The sequence below is a fragment of the Mus caroli genome, unplaced genomic scaffold (genome assembly GCF_978045245.1).
Source record: "Mus caroli unplaced genomic scaffold, Mus_caroli_1 scaffold_18, whole genome shotgun sequence".
NCBI classification, from domain to species: Eukaryota; Metazoa; Chordata; class Mammalia; order Rodentia; family Muridae; genus Mus; species Mus caroli.
Genome location: NW_028227273.1, coordinates 79474058 through 79494532, shown reverse-complemented (window position 1 = coordinate 79494532; position 20475 = coordinate 79474058). Strand labels below are relative to the sequence as shown.

Sequence of the window (20475 nt, the reverse complement as noted above, 5' to 3'; positions counted from 1 at the left end):
AGAAGGCCATGGAGGGATGTTCTTTATTGGCTTGCCTCCCCTGGCTTGCTCTGCCTGCTCTCTTATAGAACCCAAGACTACCAGCCCAGAGATGGCACCACCCACAAGGGGCCTTTCTCCCTTGATCACTATTTAAGAAAATGCCTTACAGTTGGAGCTCATGGAGGCATTTCCTCAACTGAAGCTCCTTTCTCTGTGATAACGCCAGCTGTGTCAAGGTGACACAAAATTAGCCAGTACACTACCTCAGAGTGAAAGGCTGGAAAACAATTTTCAAATCAAATGTTCCAAAGAAACAAGCTGGAGTAGCCATTCTAATGTCGAATAAAATCAACTTCCAACCCAAAGTTATCAAAAAAAGACAAGGAGGAGCACTTCATACTCATCAAACGTAAAATCTTCCAAGATGAACTCTCAATTCTGAATATCTATGCTCCAAATGCAAGGGCAGCCACATTCATCAAAGAAACTTTAGTAAAAGGCAAATGGATGGACCTGGAGGGCATCATCCTGAGTGAGGTAACCCAATCACAAAAGAACTCACATGATCTGTACTCACTGATAAGTGGATATTAGCCCAGAAACTTAGAATGCCCAAGATATAAGATACAGTTTTTGAAACACATGAAACTCAAGAAGAAGGAAGACCAAAGTGTGGATACTTCGTCCCTCCTTAGAATGGGGAACAAAATACCCATGGAAGGAGTTACAGAGACAAAATTTGGAGCTGGTTCAAAAGGATGGACCATCCAGAGACTGCCCCACCCAGGGATCCATCCCATAATCAGTCCCCAAACGCAGACACTATTGCATATGCCAGCAAGATTTTGCTGAAAGGACCCTGATATAGCTGTCTCTTGTGAGACTATGCCGGGGCCTAGCAAACACAGCAGTGGATGCTCACAGTCAGCTATTGGATGGATCACAGGGCCCCCAATGGAGAAGCTAGAGAAAGTACCCAAGGAGCTGAAGGGGTCTGCAACCCTATAGGTGGAACGACAATATGAACTAACTAGTACCCCCAGGAGCTTGTGTCTCTAACTGCATATGTATCAGAAGATGGCCTAGTTGGCCATCAGTGGAAAGAGAGGCCCATTGGTTATGCAAACTTTATAAGCTTCAGGAGAGGGGAACGCCAGGGCCAAGAAGTGGGAGTGGGTGGTTAGGGGAGGGGGGACGGTATGGGGGACGTTTGGGAAAGCATTGGAAATGTAAATGAGGAAAACACCTAATAAAAAAATTAAAAAAAAAAAAAGAAACTTTAGTAAAGCTCAAAGCACACATTGCAACTCACACAATAATAGTGGGAGACTTCAACAGCCCACTCTCATCAATGGACAGATCCTGGAAACAGAAACTAAACAGAGACACACTGAAACTAACATAAGTTATGAAAGAAATGGATTTAACAGATATCTACAGAACATTTTATCCTAAAACAAAAGGATATACCTTCTTCTCAGCACCTTATGGTACCTCCTCCAAAATTGACCATATAATCGGTCACAAAACATTGAAATTATCCCATGCATCCTATCAGATCACCACAGACTAAGGCTGATCTTCAATTATAGCATAAATAATAGAAAGCCAACATTCATGTGGAAACTGAACAGCACTGTACTCAACGATACCTTGGTCAAGGAAGGAATAAAGAAAGAAATTAAAGACTTTGTAGAGTTTAATGAAAATGAAGCCACAACATACCCAAACTTGTGGGACACAATGAAAGCATTTCTAAGAGGAAAACTCATAGCTCTGAGTACCTCCAAAACGAAACTAAAGCGAGAATATAGTAGCATCTTGACAGCACACCTAAAAGCTCTGGAACAAAAGGAAGCAAATACACCCAAGAGGAATAGACGGCAGGAAATACTCAAACTTAGGGCTGAAATCAACCAAGTGGAAACAAAAAGAACTATTCAAAGAATCAACCAAACCAGGAGCTGGTTCTTTGAGAAAATCAACAAGATAGATAAACTTTTAGCCAGACTGACTAGAGGGCACAGGGACATTCCTAATTAACAAAATCAGAAATGAAAAGGGAGACATAACAACAGAACCCGAGGGAATCCAAAACATCATCAGATCCTTCTACAAAAGGCTATACTCAACAAAACTGGAGAACCTGGATGAAATGGACAATTTCCTAGGCAGATACCAGGTACCGACAGTCCCATTTCCCCTAAAGAAATAGAAGCAGTCATTAATAGTCTCCCAACCAAAAAAAAAAAAAAAAAAAAGCCCAGGACCAGATGGGTTTAGTGCAGAGTTCTATCAGACCTTCAAAGAAGACCTAGTTCTAACTCTCCTCAAAATATTCCACAAAATAGAAACAGAAGGTACTCTACCCAATTTATTCTATGAAGCCACAATTACTCTGATACATAAACCACACAAAGATCTAACAAAGAAAGAGAACTTCAGACCAATTCCCCTTATGAATATCGATGCAAAAATACTCAATAAAATCCCCACAAACCAAATTCAAGAACACAACAAAACGATCATCCATCCTGACCAAGTAGGCTTCATCCCAGGGATGCAGGGATGGTTTAATATACGGAAATCCATCAACCGTACTCCACTATATAAACAGACTCAAAGACAAAAACCACATGATCATCTCGTTAGATGCAGAGAAAGCATTTGACAAAATCAACACCTATTCATGATAAAAGTCTTGGAAAGATCAGGAATTCAAGGCCCATACCTATCCATGATAAAAGCAATCTACAGCAAACCAGTAGCCAAAATCAAACTAAATGGAAAGAAGCTGGAAGCAATCCCACTAAAATCAGGGACTAGACAAGGCTGCCCACTTTCTCCCTACCTATTCAATATAGTACTTGAAGTCCTAGCCAGAGCAATTCGACAACAAAAGGAGATCAAGGGGATACAAATTGGAAAGGACGAAGTCAAAATATCACTATTTGCAGATGATATGATAATATATATATATATATATATATGTATATATATAAGTGACCCTAAAAATTCATGAACTCCTAAACCTGATAAACAGCTTCAGTGCAGTAGTTAGATATAAAATTAACTCAAATAAATCAGTGGCCTTTCTCTCCACAAAGGATAAACAGGATGAGAGAGAAATTAGGGAAACAACACCCTTCACAATAGGCACAAATAATATAAAATATCTTGGCGTGACCCTAACTAAGGAAGTGAAAGATCTGTATGATAAGAACTTCAAGTCTGTGAAGAAAGAAATCAAAGAAGATCTCAGAAGATGGAAAGATCTCCCATGCTCATGGATTGGCAGTATTAACATTAGTCAAAATGGCTATCCTGCCAAAAGCAATCTACAGATTCAATGCAATCCCCATCAAAATTCCAACTCAATTCTTCACTAAGTTAGAAAGGGCAATTTGCAAATTCATCTGGAATAACAAAAAACCGAGGATAGTAAAAACTATTCTCAACAATAAAAGAACCTCTGGTGGAATCACCATGCCTGACCTCAAGCTGTACTACAGAGCAATTGTGATGAAAAATGCATGGTACTGGTACAGTGACAGACAGGTAGATCAATGGAATAGAGTTGAAGACCCAGAAATGAACCCAAATACCTATGGTCACTTGATCCCTTGACAAGGGAGCTAAAACCATCCAGTGGAAAAAAAGGCAGCATTTTCAAAAAATGGTGCTGGCACAACTGGAGGTTACCATGTAGAAGAATGCGAATGGATCCATTCTTATCTCCTTATACAAAGCTCAAGTCTAAGTGGATCAAAGAACTCCACATAAAACCAGAGACACTGAAATTTATAGAGGAGAAAGTGGGGAAAAGTCTTGAAGATATGGGCACAGGGGAAAAATTCCTGAACAGAATAGCAATGGCTTGTACTGTAAGATCAAGAATCAACAAATCCTATAAGGCAAATGATACTGTCAATAAGAAAAAGGCCACCAACAGAGAGGAAAAGGATTTTTACCAGTCCTAAATCTGATAGGGGACTAATATCCAATATATACAAAGAGCTCAAGAAGCTAGACTCCAGAAATTCAAATAACCCCATTAAAAATGGGGTGCAGAGATAAACAAAGAATTCTCAACTGAGGAATACCCAATGTCTGAGAAGCACTTGAAAAAAATGTTCAGCATCCTTAATCGTCAGGAAAATGCAAATCAAAACAACCCTGAGATTCCACCTCACCCCAGTCAGAATGGCTAAGATCAAAAATTTAGGTGACAACAGAAGCTGGTGAGGATGTAGAGAAAGAGGAACACTCCTCATTAACTGGTGGGATTGCAAGCTTGTACAACCACTCTGGAAATCAGTCTGGCAGTTCGTCAGAAAATTGGACATAGTACTACCAGTAGATCCAGCAATACCTCTCCTAGGCATATATCCAGAAGATGTTTGAACTGGTAAGAAGGACACATGCTCCACTATGTTCATAGCAACCTTATTTATAATAGCCAGAAGCTGGAAAGAACCCAGATGTCCCTCAACAGAGGAATGGATGCAGAAAATGTGGTACATTTACACAATGGAGTACTACTCAGCTATTAAATACAGTGGATTTATGAAATTCTTAGGCAAATGGATGATATCATCCTGAGTGAGGTAACCCAATCACAAAAGAACTCACTTGATATGCACTCACTGGTAAGTGGATATTAGCCCAGAAACTTAAGAATACCCAAGATACAATTTGCAAAATACATGAAACTCAAGAAGAAGGAAGACCAAAGTGTGGATACTTCGTCCCTCCTTAGAATGGGGAACAAAATACCCATGGAAGGAGTTACAGAGACAAAATTTGGAGCTGGTTCAAAAGGATGGACCATCCAGAGACTGCCCCACCCAGGGATCCATCCCATAATCAGCCCCCAAACGCAGACACTATTGCATATGCCAGCAAGATTTTGCTGAAAGGACCCTGATATAGCTGTCTCTTGTGAGGCTGTGCCAGTGCCTGGCAAACACAGAAGTGGATGCTCACAGTCAGCTATTGGATGGATCACAGGGCCCCCAATGGAAGAGCTAGAGAAAGTACCCAAGGAGCTGAAGGGGTCTGCAACCCTATAAGTGGAACAACAATATGAACTAACCAGTACCCCCCAGAGCTCATGTCTCTAGCTGCATATGTAGCAGAAGATGGCCTAATCGGCCATCATTGGGAAGAGAGGCCCCTAGGACTTGCAAACTTTATATGCCCAGGTACAGGGGAACACCAGGGCCAAGAAGTGGGAGTGGGTGGGAAGGGGAGCAGGGCGGCGGGATTGTATAGGGGCCTTTGGGGATAGCACTTAAAATATAAATGAAGAAAATATCTATTAAAAAATGCCAAACAAACAAATAAATAAAATACTAAGGAAATGAATGAACAAGTCCCCTCAGCCTTCCTTTGGGAAATGAATTCAATTTTCTATCAGAAATTCTCAGGTCCCTTTTTCTCTAGGAATGTCTCAATGTAAATAATGGCATACTGTATACCCAAAACAATTCATTCTAACTACGAGAAAGCAAGATTGTCCTTTAGTCCTAAAACCTAACTGTTACCTTGCAGGCACTCAGCCAGCTATGAAGAGTTGATGTCTCACCTTCATAGTAGTCCTTGTTATTCTCAGAAAGATAACACACGCATGGGGCATTTCTTCAGTGGATCATGATCTTAGTCATGGATAATTTCCTAAGGGAAACTAACAGGTAGGGTAGCCTAGTAAGTAGTCTCAGCCCAGCTGGAGGACAGGTTGGCAAGGGCAAGGCAAAATGTCAAGAGTCAGACTGATGGCATAGGAAAGCTAGGCCAGACCCAGAGTTGCTGCTGCAGTGTCCAGGATGAGAACAGGTGTGTCCTCAAACAGGTGGTAGAAGGTGCTCCCTGAAAGAGCACTGTATCTGAGGCTGAGGAACTCTGGAACAGTCCCAGGGCAGCAGAAGGTAGAGACAGGCCCCAGGCCTGAAGAGACATAAGAGAGGGACCCATACAGAGACAGAAGCAGTGCAGCTGAGACTCAGAGAATCAATGTTCAAAGAGAGGTTGGCAGCCACAGAGATGGCTATGAAACACCACTTACAGCAGTGGTTCTCAACCCTCCTGACACTGTGACCCTTTAACACAGTTCTGCATGCTGTGGTGACCCCCAACCAAAGATTATTTTCATAACTGTAGTTTTGCTACTGTTATGAATTGTAATGTAAATATTTTTGGAGATAGAGGTTTGCCAAAGGGGTTGCAGCCCAGAGGTTGGGAATTGCTGGCTTACAGTTACACAGAGGATGGCTGAGAAAGAAGTCATTTTCTCTAGAAAAACACTAGAAAACAACATGCTGAGAGAAGACTTTCCAGAAAGGTGGCCAAGCAGAGGCAAGGACGAGAAAGAGAACCCAAGAGAAGACCAAGCAGATGACCCCACAGGCACAGACACAGCCACCACCCCAGCCACCTTTCGGAAGTGAAAGCACACTCTTCAGAAGCCCTGTCTCCTACTTTTCAATGCCACCAACCAAGCTGCAGTTTGCATTATTTATCCTAAGTCTCTGTCTACCTAACCCAGTAACAGTGAAGCTCTGGCTAGACTGGAGCCTACAGAGGTGATCACAGAAAAGGACCCAGAGTTTGACACAGAGCAGTTCACCAATGGCTGGAAGGCCTTGTTGGGACCTACTTTACCCTACTTTAAGTTGTGGTATTCCTGAAAAGAGCTGCCAATCACAGCAGGCAGGGCTTTCTGTTTTGGAATGGGATAGGGTAGAATAGGATGAGGTGGAATGGGGTGGAATGGAGTAGGGTAGGATGGGGTAGGATGGGGTGGGAAGAGTGGGATGGGATGGATGGGATGAGGTATGGTAGAATGAGATGGGATGGGAAGAGGGGGATGGGATAAGGTAGGATATGGTGGTTGAGGTGGGAAAAGTGTGACAGATGGGCTGGGGTGAGTGGGATCAAAGACGTAGGCTGGGTTCGGCTGCACACTGGTTCTGACATTGCAACTCTGGGCCAGCACATGAGGTCAAAGCATGCATCAGTCAACTAGCAGTCCTCACTCTAACTTGGGTCTCCTCACCCTGCTACACATGAGGTGTTCTGCCTAGAAAGACTGAGAGGTTGGGCCATTGCTGGCACCCAAGAATGTGATGAATCCCAGCAGACATCAGGACACATTTTCACCTGTGCTTTTAACAGCTTTCCAATGATAACAAAGCTAGAAAAATATGTTAAAACTAGACAACAACACGTCTTATTGTCTAAGGTGGTAAATATAGAAGGAAAAATGTCTCTTTTTACATAAGTGAACATTGTGATGAATACTGTGCCAGACTTTTTAATATACAACCATATTTATACTACAATATGTTTTAGTTTAAGTATCAAAAATCTCTCATTAGTTAAGACGAAAGGATAGACTATCCAGAGACTACCCCACACAGGGATCCATCCCATAACCAGTCACCAAACCCAGACACTATTGCATATGCCAGAAAGATTTTGCTGAAGGGACCCTGTTATAGGCTATGCCAGTGCCTGGCAAATACAGAAGTGGATGGAACAGTCATCTATAAGATGGAACACAGGGCCCCAATGGAGAAGCTAGAGAAAGCACCCAAGGAGCTGAAGGGTTCTGCAACCCTGTAGGTGGAATAACAATATGAACTAATGAGTACCCCCCCCCCCAGAGCTCCTGTCTCTAGCTGCATATGTAGCAGAAGATGGCCTAGTAGGCCATCACAGGGAAGAGAGGCCCCTTGGTCGTGCAAACTTTATATGCCCCAGTACAGGGGAACACCAGGGCCAAGAAGTGGGAGTGGGTGGATAGGAGAGCAGGGGGGGGGGGGTATAGGGAACTTTTGGGATAGCATTTGAAATGTATATAAAGAAAATATCAGGTGAGTAGTGGCGCAGGCGGACTTAGCGGGGCTTGGGCAGCAGGGCCATAGGATGCTGGCACTGCAGCGGCAGCGGGGCCGCCATCCGAGTTCCCTCAGCCCGTGGAGATGCCTGAGGAAACCCAGACCCAAGACCAACCAATGGAGGAGGAGGAGGTCGAGACCTTTGCCTTTCAGGCAGAAATTGCCCAGTTAATGTCCTTGATCATCAATACCTTCTACTCGAACAAAGAGATCTTTCTGAGGGAGCTCATCTCCAATTCATCGGACGCTCTGGATAAAATCCGATACAAGAGCCTGACGGACCCCAGTAAACTGGACTCAGGGAAGGAGCTGCACATCAATCTCATTCCCAGCAAACAGCACTGAACCCTGACGATTGTGGATACTGGAATTGGAATGACCAAGGCCGACTTGATCAATAACCTTGGCACCATTGCCAAGTCGGGCACCAAAGCCTTCATGGAGGCTTTGCAGGCTGGTGCAGATATCTCTATGATTGGCCAGTTTGGTGTTGGTTTTTACTCTGCATATTTGGTTGCTGAGAAAGTGACTGTCATCACCAAGCATAACGACAATGAGCAGTATGCCTGGGAGTCCTCAGCTGGGGAATCCTTCACAGTGAGGACTGACACAGGTGAACTAATGGGTCGTGGAACAAAGGTTATCTTGCATCTGAAAGAAGACCAAACTGAGTATTTGGAGGAAAGGAGAATAAAGGAGATCATGAAGAAGCATTCTCAGTTCATTGGCTATCCCATTACTCTCTTTGTGGAGAAGGAACGAGATAAGGAAGTCAGTGATGATGAGGCTGAAGAAAAGGAAGAGAAAGAGGAAGAGAAAGAAAAAGAAGAAAAGGAGTCTGATGATAAACCTGAAATAGAAGATGTTGGTTCTGATGAAGAAGAGGAGGAGAAGAAGGATGGTGACAAAAAGAAAAAGAAGAAGATAAAGGAAAAGTACATTGATCAAGAAGAACTCAACAAAACAAAGCCGATTTGGATGAGAAATCCTGATGACATCACTAATGAGGAATATGGAGAGTTCTACAAGAGCTTAACCAACGATTGGGAAGAACATTTGGCAGTAAAGCATTTTTCTGTTGAAGGACAATTAGAATTCCGGGCCCTTCTTTTTGTCCCAAGACACGCTCCTTTTGATCTGTTTGAAAACAGAAAGAAGAAGAACAACATCAAGTTGTATGTTCGCAGAGTTTTCATCATGGATAACTGCGAGGAGCTAATCCCGGAGTATCTGAATTTCATTAGAGGGGTAGTGGATTCTGAGGATCTCCCTCTAAATATTTCCCGTGAAATGCTGCAACAAAGAAAAATTCTGAAAGTTATCAGAAAGAATTTGGTCAAGAAATGCTTAGAACTATTTACTGAACTAGCAGAAGATAAAGAGAACTACAAAAAGTTTTATGAGCAGTTCTCAAAAAATATAAAGCTTGGAATTCACGAAGACTCTCAGAATCAGAAGAAGCTTTCAGAGCTGTTGCGGTACTACACGTCTGCTTCTGGGGATGAGATGGTTTCTCTGAAGGACTACTGCACCAGAATGAAGGAAAACCAGAAGCACATCTATTTTATCACAGGTGAGACCAAGGACCAGGTTGCTAACTCGGCCTTTGTGGAACGTCTCCGAAAGCATGGCTTAGAAGTAATCTATATGATTGAGGCCATTGATGAGTATTGTGTGCAACAGCTGAAGGAATTTGAGGGCAAGACCTTGGTGTCTGTTACCAAAGAAGGACTGGAACTTCCAGAAGATGAGGAGGAAAAGAAGAAACAGGAAGAGAAAAAGACAAAATTTGAGAACCTCTGCAAAATTATGAAAGATATTTTGGAGAAGAAGGTTGAAAAGGTGGTTGTGTCAAACCGATTGGTGACATCCCCGTGCTGTATTGTCACAAGCACGTATGGGTAGACAGCAAACATGGACAGAATCATGAAAGCTCAAGCCCTCAGAGACAACTCAACAATGGGTTACATGGCAGCAAAGAAACACCTGGAGATAAACCCTGATCACTCCATTATTGAAACCTTAAGGCAAAAGGCAGAGGCTGACAAGAATGACAAATCTGTGAAGGATCTGGTCATCTTGCTGTACGAAACTGCACTCCTGTCTTCCGGCTTCAGTCTGGAAGATCCCCAGACCCATGCTAACAGGATCTACAGGATGATCAAGCTTGGTCTAGGTATTGATGAGGATGACCCTACTGTGGATGACACCAGTGCTGCTGTAACTGAAGAAATGCCTCCCCTGGAAGGAGACGACGACACATCTCGCATGGAAGAAGTAGACTAAGTCACCAGAACTATGTTTGCTTACCTTCATTCCTTCTGATAATATATTTTCCATGATTTTTGTTTATTTTTGTTAACATTTAAAACATCTGTGTGGCATGAAAACTAAGGGGAAGATAAAATTTCTACATGTGATACTGTGATACTATAGGTTTAACTCAAGAGGTTGATGGAACGTTTGTTGTAACACGTAATGTAACCTACTGTTCATGTTAACTTTGTGGTCTGAAGTGTTTAGCTGTTGAGCTGGATTCCTTAGTAGACCAAATTAAGATGGCTTAAATTACATCTTAAAATTTTCATTTCCTATAGTTAATTCTGCATGTATTAGTCTTAGAAGTAAACACAAGTTAGAACAACCTGACAGGAATTCCCCAAGTGGCTTGTTTTCCAAAGTCCTGAGAACAAAACCCTAAGTTTCCTCGGTCTTGTAACTCAGCAAGGCTTGTGAATGGAAATAACAGTGCCCGATCACATTCTGCTTTAAAAGATAAATACAGAGGAGATGAAAAAAAATATATATCTAATAAAAAAATAAAGGAAAAAAATCTCTCATTATTATTAGCTATTCTGCTAAGTAGCAGATCAATGTTTCTATTGAGTCACAGAATGTATTTAACTATTGATTACATTTCCCAGTGTTCCAATATTACAGCAGCCACTTAACACACACTTGTTACTCATCTTCCCATTTGTCCACAGGGATGCAGAGGCACAGGCAGACATGCCCTCAGAACTTCTCTTACAAGACAACACTAGCTCCTGCTCTTGTGGAGTGGCAAAGTGAAGGTCAGGGTAAAATCAATGAACAAAAGGTAAGAGCACAGAGAACTGTGTTACAGCCAGGAAAACTGCAAAACCAATAATTAAAACTCCCCCTTGCAAAAGTTTGTTGGGTTTTTTTTTAGGCTTAAGATTTTAAAGTTCATGTCTCTAGGAATGAAGAGGTGGGGCAGAGTGGGAAAGTGGGCTGGCTCTTTGGGGTCAGAGCAGGAAGGCTCAAGGTCACCTACCTTCGTATGTCATCCCTACAGAGGTCAATGTGGTACTTCAGCAGGCAAAACTCTGGGCCAGAAGACAGCAGTATGAAGGTATCCATGTAGTAGAACTGTGCAGATGTTACTGGCTTGGGAAAAGCATCTGGAGCCTGTGAGGCAGAACAGCTGTGAGAACTCTGTAGCACACTAGAAACCTCTCCCCAACAACACACACACACACACACACACACACACCCTGTACTCATCTTGCACACGTCTTGTCACCACCAACTCACAATCCTGATTTTGCTTACTGACCACTGCCAAAGCTTACTTGAAGAAAATTTGACAATTTGGAGATAAAGGAATTTGGAGACTGAATTTCATTATGTAACCGTACTGCCCTCACACTGACTTAGGGGATCACCCATCCTGCCTCAGCATCCTTGGTCAGGGTTTACAGGCTTGTGTTACACAGCTAGCTCAGAAGATTGGAAAAGTGGAGGGAATGAAATATTGACTATCAAGGACAGTCAACCGCTGTTGAAGCAGAGAACATGCTCTGAAACACAGCATAAGAAGCAGTGCTCTCTAAAGGAGTGTACAGATACCTCCATACCCTAGGATAATCCACCAGTATTTAAAAGTGCCTTTTCTTTTAATTTTCAAGGAAGACCAACTTTGTGTCTTATGCAATCAAGCCCATGCAGAGAGCAACACTGATCCCTGTTGCAGGACATTTGTTCCTCTGGTGCTGCTGAGAACTTCCAATGGGGCACTGACCCTGACCAGCCCATCTGCCCTCTGCCCTCTCCAGAGGTGTCCTATAAGAGAATGCCTGCCTGTGGCTACTGATAATTCAATGCCTAGCCAACCATCCAGCATCTCCGCTTAGTATCCAGACCCTGCAGAGTGTGGGTCATAAGACCAACTGAGCATGTGCAGCCCAGCCCAGCCTTACCAGAAAGTATTGCATCCTTAGGTCTCTAAGCCAAGAAAAGGTCAAGCTTCAAGGTACAATTTCTATCACTATCATATACTGTTAAGTTTAAATAGTATAAGTCAGAATATCCAGACTCAGGCTCTGACTGACATTTCTGAAATGTTCACCACTTGTGGGTTATGTCTGCAGTTCATAAGGTCATAATTCATGAGGAGAAGCAAGGCTTCTTTCTTAGCATCCTCTCTTCTTTCCACCTTAGTAGTGAGAGCTCCATGCCCTGTCTCTCCTTTCTCACTCTATTTCCAAAAAACCTTACAGGATTCCTTTAAGCCAGTCACTACGCTCCTTCATAGAATCCTCCAGACCATCATTATTACCTCTGCAATATAACAAGGAACTAACATAAAGTTAGCTGTGCTTTACTGTGGGCATTTTGCTATTTTTACACCATAACAAATGTAAATATATATTTAATGTATGTCAAGAGACATATCGCACACCAAGAGTGTGTTACTATGTGTTAAATATGCATGTATTTCATATGTGAATAAGAAACTGCTCCACCACTGTGTATCTACTGTAGTAAAACAGATCCTCGTTATACCTGTTGTTGGTGTTCCCCAAAGAGAGACAGACAGCTGTGACAGTCCATAGCTCAGGGTCACTACGCAGTCTGGATCTACTGCTGGTCTCCCCTAAAGAGGGCTGACAGCTGTGACCGTCTATAGCTCAGGGTCACTAAGAACTTTGTCTGATGTCACTGACCACCACGGCATAGGTGCTCATGTGCACATTACCAAAAGCAGCATGAGTTCTGTCCTGTGAACTGACCACACCCTCAGTGTCCGGTCTCGGCCTGTAGACAGCAGCCACCTCTTGTCATGGCTCCAGCAGATAGTGCTCACAGCTCCATCATGACCTGGGTATTCAGGAAAAAGGGAAACCAAGTAGAATGTTTGTCTGTATAAGAACAGGCCAGAGCTTCTTCTTCTCAAGGAATAAGGGAAGCAGTTTCTTGCTGCCAGACTGAAAGACCAATCCCATCGTCAGATGACCATGCACTAACGGTGTTTTAAATCCCATCATCAGATGACCATGCACTAAAGGTGTTTTAAATCCCATCATCAGATGACCATGCACTAACGGTGTTTTAAATCCCACCATCAGATGACCATGCACTAAAGGTGTTTTAAATCCCATCATCAGATGACCATGCACTAACGGTGTTTTAAATCCCATCATCAGATGACCATGCACTAAAGGTGTTTTAAATCCCATCATCAGATGACCATGCACTAACGGTGTTTTAAAAAGAAAATTCAGGTTTTTCTTCTTTCCTTGCCCCTGCTCCTGGAATGATGAATCTGAAACTAATTATTTATTATGAAATCCTAGGCCATAAGCTTTGGCTTATTTCCTGACTAGCTCATAACATATTTAACCATTTAAACTATTCTGTCTACCATTTAGCTAGTTACCCCTTTGGTCCCAGCCTGCTTCTTCCTTTGTGTCTCCTCAGCATCTCTTGGCGTTTCCCTGAGTTCATTTACCTGCTGGTTTATATCTGTCTTACTATTTCCCAGGATCCTCTCTCTTCCTGCTGTGCTCTGCCTCCTATTTCTTGCCTCAGCTCACTGGCCATTAGCTTTTTTATTGACAGGTAGTACTTATAAAAGATTCTCTGTACATAAAGGCCTACTGATGAGGGTTGGAGAGGAGGCCTTTCTAAAATCTCACATTTCTTAAAGTTCTGACTTCATGTGCCCAGACCAGAGGAAGTTCTAATACCACAGTATAAGAAGCAGTGCTCTAAAAGATCTTGGGACCCTGTGATGGTCTATCAGTATAAATAAGCCTTTTCTTTTAGCTTTAAAGGGAGAAAACAGAAGAACTCACTAAGGATGCTTGGACATGCTCTGATCATCTGCTCTGGCCAACGGCTGCTTTGGATGCTGGCTTACACAGGTGCTAGCATCCCACCTGCTAGGGAGCCCACAGGCAGGTGGGACTGACCTTCAGTTATACAGCCCCTACTCCTCAGTCTCGTTCTGACAGGGAACGTGCTGTCTCCTAATCCCACCTTTGCCCTTACAGTCTCTACAAAGCAAAATTGAAACCACAGCTACCTGAGTTTCTGAGAGACCCAAGAGCCCAAGGATTCATAGAAACAGACAGTTGGAGACAACATCATGGGTTCCCTCCTGGGTGAGCCAGTGGAAAGAGGCAGACAGGAGAACTGGAGGCTGCACAGTGTCAGGCAAACACAGAACACCAGTGACCCGAGACACGCTGAACCATCACATTCCACCCCAAGGTGCCCTATGGTACACTCTGCAGCGTAAGGAACCACAACTTTGACAAGAATCTAACAGGAACCTCCCACCCAGGCTGCTCTCTGCACGGGAACTTGAACACTGCAATTGAAAGGGCATTCAGTGAATCAGTATCACCAGAGCACACTGGCCAGAAAGCCACCAAAATAGAACTGGAAAGCCAGAAAGTACTGTAAGTAGAATGCCACTCTGAGATGGGACTTCAAAACAGCAAAAAGTTACCAAGCAGAAAAATTATGCCAAATGCCTTTGCTGCCCTCTTGTGTCAAGTTCTGGCATTTTCCACAAAAGCACAAAGGACCTCTCAAACATTTACTCACTACTGTGGGAACACAACGTGGAGCACTGTGAAAATCTGTGTGGAAGCTGGTCAAACAGCTGGAAAAAGAATATCACATGGTCCAGCTCTAGCACTCCACACCCAAAGGACTCATACCCTACTGTAGAGACGCTTGCTCCTCCATGTTCACGATTGGTCTAGTCACAATAGTGAGAACATGGAAACAGCCTGGGTGTCTATCAACTGACAATGTACAATGAAGACATGGTCTATTGACTTCCTACGTTCTTCAGCCCTTAAGAAAAGCACAGTTATGACATCCCCAGGTAAACGGGTATGGGTGAAAACAACCATCCTGAGAGAAGTAACCCAGACTCAGAAACACCAGCTTTGCATGTTTTCTCTAATCCGTAGGTGTTATCTTTGACTCTTCCAATATGTGTGTGTCATCTGGAATTCCTATGGAATTCAGAAAGTTAGTAAGGGACCCTGGGGTGGGGCTTTCAAGGGAGCAAAGAGCAAATGAAATGGTATAAAGAGCCGGGCAGTGGTGGCACACACCTTTAATCCCAGCACTTGGGAGGCAGAGGCAGGCAGATTTCTGAGTTCAAGGCCAGCCTGGTCTACAGTGTGAATTCCAGGACAGCCAGGGCTACGCAGAGAAACCCTGTCTCGAAAACCAAAACAAAAAGAGCGAGGGGGGATGGTATAAAGAGGAGACGGCCAGTAATGGGAAAGGGAAGGTTAAATGGGATAGAGGCTGGGAACAAAGAGTAGAGGAGGGAACATGAGGGGTGACTAACACTGAAGAACTTTTGAAAAAGTCACATGGAAGCCTACCACTCTAAAAGTAAGTATACTTAAAATGTATACTACATATATAAGAAGAATTTAAATGGAGTTACTCTATAATGGGGTGGCAAACCCCTCCTAGATACCATAGACTAACAACTGAAAAGCCCAGAGTCCAGAATGATTGCCACTTTGGGACTTACTGGCCACTGGGGTCCCACAGAACTCCGAATATTACAGGCCATTGCCAATGTTATTGGCTACCATCCAGAGACTGACGGTAAGACCCTATTGATAGAAACACACATGCTCGGGTCATAGACTATAAAGAAATGAAGCTGGTTAGAACCTGAGGTTTCATCCCTTCTGGCTGGCTTCCATAGTACTGGGCGGTGCTGTGCATTCTACCTCAGAGAAGTTATCATAAATCATACCTGGCTGCAAACTCTGAATGCTGCAATCAGCCTGACAAGACACGGCTATTGTAATAATGGTGTAAATATAATAGTGATAAACTATATTCTGATTGGATTTAAGGCCCATCCACACATTGAAACCCATACTAGACACCAATACCAGGGCTAAGAAGCTGTGGCTAGTAGACATAAGTCCTAGGGGAGAACATAGTACTAGTGCTCTGCTGAACAGTCACAGTGTGACACTGACTCCTGATGACTTAGCCTCACAGCCATGGATTAGTGCGCCTCTCAACCCTCATCACATTCACTGCCGTCCTCAGCAGGCGGTGACTGACACAGAGACCTACAACTGCTGAAGATGCAAACATAGTAAGAAACTGAAGGGCTCAATCTGAATGGGACATTGATATCCAGCTGGAGCTGGAGCCCTCCCTCCCAGGGCTCAGGAGAAGAAACAGAGGCTGAAAGGGCCAGAGATGGCAGAGCAAGAAAACTGTTTTCCAGATACAGCAGGGTAGTTGGCATACAAACACACAGCAGTTCTGACAGCATGAGTAAGACTTATGCAAGCTCAAACCAGATGAGAGAGGGAGAGTCTGCTTTCTTTAAGGGCCTGGCCCTCATAGGTCAATCAAACTCCAGTGAAGGCCATGGATAACACAAATTGGAATTGATGGGTTTAAAACAAAACAAAACAAACAAAGCAAAACAAGAACATAAAGCAGCTGGGTGGGTAAAGAAGGGGCGGATATGTGAAGAGTTGCGGGGAGGAATATGATCAAATACATTTTACAAAATTCTAAAAGGGTTAATTAAAAACACATAAGTAAGCAACACTGACAAACGTCTCAGCAAGCACTCAGCAAGCTTGCAGAGTCACGGCCCTGGGAAATGACACTGCGAGCAGAGCACTGCGACACCAGCACGGGCTCACGTCGGCCCTGGGTTAGGGCATGTCTGAGCATCCTCACTGATAACATTCTTGCCCAGTACCTGCCCGACACAATCCTACCTCCTGACTTGTTAAGTGGCTTTTCTATCAGCTACGTTATAACACCCCACACTTCTCAGATGACAAGCAGGGATGTTTACATCCACCTCCACCCTAACCTCAGGTGCAGAGGCTGCAGGGAGGCAATGCAAGCAGAGTTCAGGTTTCCAAAAAGTGGATGACCCACTCAGAGCTGGAATACTCTCCTCATCAGCCATCTTCCACTCACCACAGCAGCTGCCATCCTAGACTGCGCCTCCTTGAATCTGAAAGGCAGCGCAAGCAACGGACAAGGCAGAATTCCACAGAGATGCTTTCTATGAGCAGTCACAGCCTGTCCTTCAATACAGCACAGAAGGCTGACAACTGGTACTCCACACTCAGACCCCAGGTCAAGCCCATCACGATGACTATAGTCCTACTGAGGGCATCCCCCTTTCTCTTTCAAACCACCCTAGACACTGCAAGGACCCTGATGTAGACTGCACAGTTCAAGCTAGGCCAGGGACCCAACATGCATGGGTCACAGTGTACACCTCTGATTGTAAGCATGGCCTTACCTGGTCCTCACCCATTCACCTTCCTAGCACTTCATGCCTGTGCCTCTACTCCTAGGCAACTTATGAGTGTCTGTCCACTACTACCCAAGTGGGCATATAAGGCAAATGGACCTACGTCACAGGGTTTTTGTGTGTAGTTGTAGTCAGTAACAATACCTAGAAGCACATGTTTCTAAAGCAGCTCCACAATCTTACTTAAAATCTAAGAACTGTTCGCTGTAAAACTAGGGGAAATTGTCTATCAGTTAAGAAGTTACCACAGTAGCAACATAACACGGCTGCTCTTACTTTCAAAAGGTATTGAGCTGCTTAATGTATTAAAACATCCATTAAGAACACAACTAGATTTCAAAACACACTTCAATAAAAACTTTTTACTAAATGAAACCTGTTTCAGCTGTGTAGGCGTGGACTTCCTTTACTGACCGAAACTGTCCCAATGCTTTTGCCCATGAAGGCCCTGGCCATAGCCTTGTCTCCCAGAGCTCATGCACTGGGGAGGACATCCCATTCCTTCCCAGCCCTCAAAAGTAAGGAAACCTGCTGGGCGGTGGTGGCGCATGCCTTTAATCCCAGCACTTGGGAGCAGAGGCAGGTGGATTTCTGAGTTCAAGGCCAGCCTGGTCTATAGTGTGAGTTCCAGGACAGCCAGGGCTATATAGAGAAACCCTGTCTTGAAAAACCAAAAAAAAAAAAAAAAAAAAGTAAGGAAACCTGAAAAGGCAGCCGGTGCTCCTGAAAGGCTGGCGTTGAAGACCAGGGACAGGTGGTTACCTAAGCCACAGGCCAGCTGCTGTCCATCCCCTGTTGAAAAATAAACAGCTCTATAAAATTATAACATGGGAAGCCCATTGGCCAACTGACAGAGTAGAGAACATTTAGATAAATAGTCATTTTTCTCGAGTAGAGAATAACTGGGTACAGCACATAACAAGGCCCACTCGCCTTTCTCATGTCCTCCTTCCCAAGGAGTGAACCAGGCCCTGAACTAACCCTCCATCAGGACCATCACACCATTCTCCCCAAACCTCATGGAGTAGCTGTCACTGGCACCATCGCAGCCTTCTGCTCACAGAAGAAAAACAGAAGGGACGGTGACAGCCAGCACTTTCCCAACAGCCAAATTTGGGGGATCTTTACCAAATGTGCAACTTCACAGACGGAAACAGCAAATATCAAAATACCCCTGACAAGCACTGCATATTAGATTTTCAAAAGGCATTTGTCTAGAAATATCTGAAAAGCAGAGTTCTGTGAGCCAGAGTAATAAATTTTAACTTTTAGGTAACCCACCAAAAACACTTTGAAGAAGGTGAAGGGCAGCCTTGCAATCTGACACTGCCTTCATGATGACACAAGCAATCACTTCACTGCCTCCAGACTCTAGATCAGGAAAAGGGGGAACGGCAGGCGGGAAGATGCTTTGAGAACATCATAAGGTGGCCAGGGTCAAGACCACCTTGTCGTAACCCTGTGATCAGATCTCTAGCTTCTGGCTGTGTGAAGAGGTCATCACAGAAGGTATGTGTGAACCATCCTGGCAGTGCTGCAGGACAGATGCACCCTGTGCAACTACAGTATCACTCCACTCCGACCCAAGCCATGCTATAGAGCATCAATACCAACATCATGACTTATTGTGGTTGTCATCTTGACTATATCTGGAATCAACTAAAACCCAAGCAGATGGGCACACCTGTGCAAGTTTTCTTGCTTGGATCATTTGAGGTAAGAAGATCCGCCCTAAATTTAGGTCACACCTGGTGGCAGCCCACATAAAAGGACATGAAAGAAGGAAGCTTTGCCCTTTCACCCCTTACTGTTGCTGCGACTTCATCTATGCTGCTGCCAAGGCATTCTTTCGCTGGTATTAGAACCTACTTCTTCAGGATTCCAACACAGCCTGAAGACCGGCTGAGACATCCAGCTTCATGGACTCAATAATTACTGAATTCTTGGTCTTTCAGTCAGGAGACAGACATTATTGGACTAGCAGGACCACAGTCTCTAATCTACTCAAGTCCCAAATATATTTTCATTACATCAGTTCTGTCCCTCTAGAGAATCCTGACCACATCAACCAAGACTCATACTGGGACAGTAGAACCCAGCTGCAGGTAAGAAGAGCAAATGGATCCAAGAAGAGGTTTGGCTTACCTGAGAACTGCAAACAGCTCACAGCAACAGGCTTCTGGGCTACAGCAACCTGTCTGCTGAGATTTCTGGGTAGGAAATTCTCCAAAGAGCACTCTTTACTTTAAGAAAAGTCATAGTAAAAACCAAGACATAATTTCAAGTAAGATTAGAAATAAATTACAAATTAAGTACATTTCCCTTTATATAAATATATCATTTTATATAATTAAAACTAAAAACCTATCTAAACTTATAGTCACAATCATGAATAACTCTTTAAAACAAATTTGTATTTTGTACTGTCAAAAAGACATGTATCTTTGTGGATTTGTGTTCAAACATGTAAACACGTGTGCATGTGCATAAGGAGGTCAGAGGTCAAATTCAGATGCCATTCTTCAGTGAATCTCCAGGATCCTTCTCTCTCATTCTCTCAATATTGTGCTTATGGGCATAAATGCCCAGCGTTTATGTCAGTGCTAAGGATTCAAACTCGGGCCCCTTTCTTTATATAACAAGCACTCTTAACCGCTAAGCCATCTTCCAAGCACCTGGATCCATTATATAGCCTGGTATTATAATACTAACTACAGGTACTTTTCAACTTACAGTGGAGTCGTGGTGGGATAGGGATGTGTTCTTCTAGTTGGACTGCCTTGTCTGGCCTCAATGGAAGAGGATATGCCTAGCCCCACAGAGACTTGATGTGCCAGGTTGGCAAGATACCCAGGGGGACCCAACTGCTCTGAGGACAAGGGGAAGGGGATATTGGAAGGGGGCAGTGAGCGGGATATAAAGTGAATAAATTAAAATTAATTAATTAATTAATTAATTAATTAAAAAGTCATAAGTTGAAAATATCCTAAGTCAGGGATGACT

The 20475-nt window shown here is 43.6% G+C and overlaps 1 protein-coding gene and 1 pseudogene across 4 annotated transcripts in view; one reads left to right on the top strand and one right to left on the bottom strand.

Annotated features, from left to right (window-relative positions):
* Wdr27 (WD repeat domain 27) overlaps positions 1–20475 on the bottom strand; it is a 138794-nt gene that overhangs the window by 84462 nt on the left and 33857 nt on the right. For all 4 annotated transcript variants that reach the window (XR_015045930.1, XM_085833058.1, XM_085833059.1 and 1 more), the window contains 4 exons: positions 19618–19715; positions 18175–18264; positions 12883–13004; positions 11179–11312 (listed from right to left, as the gene is read on the bottom strand). Coding sequence is in view for 3 of the 4 variants with exons in the window: in XM_085833058.1 (XP_085689184.1) it covers positions 11179–11312; positions 12883–13004; positions 18175–18264; positions 19618–19715 (444 nt within the window). In the remaining variant the exon portion in view is untranslated. The remainder of the gene's footprint in view (positions 1–11178; positions 11313–12882; positions 13005–18174; positions 18265–19617; positions 19716–20475) is intronic.
* LOC110312679 (heat shock protein HSP 90-alpha pseudogene) lies at positions 7965–10448 on the top strand (annotated as a pseudogene).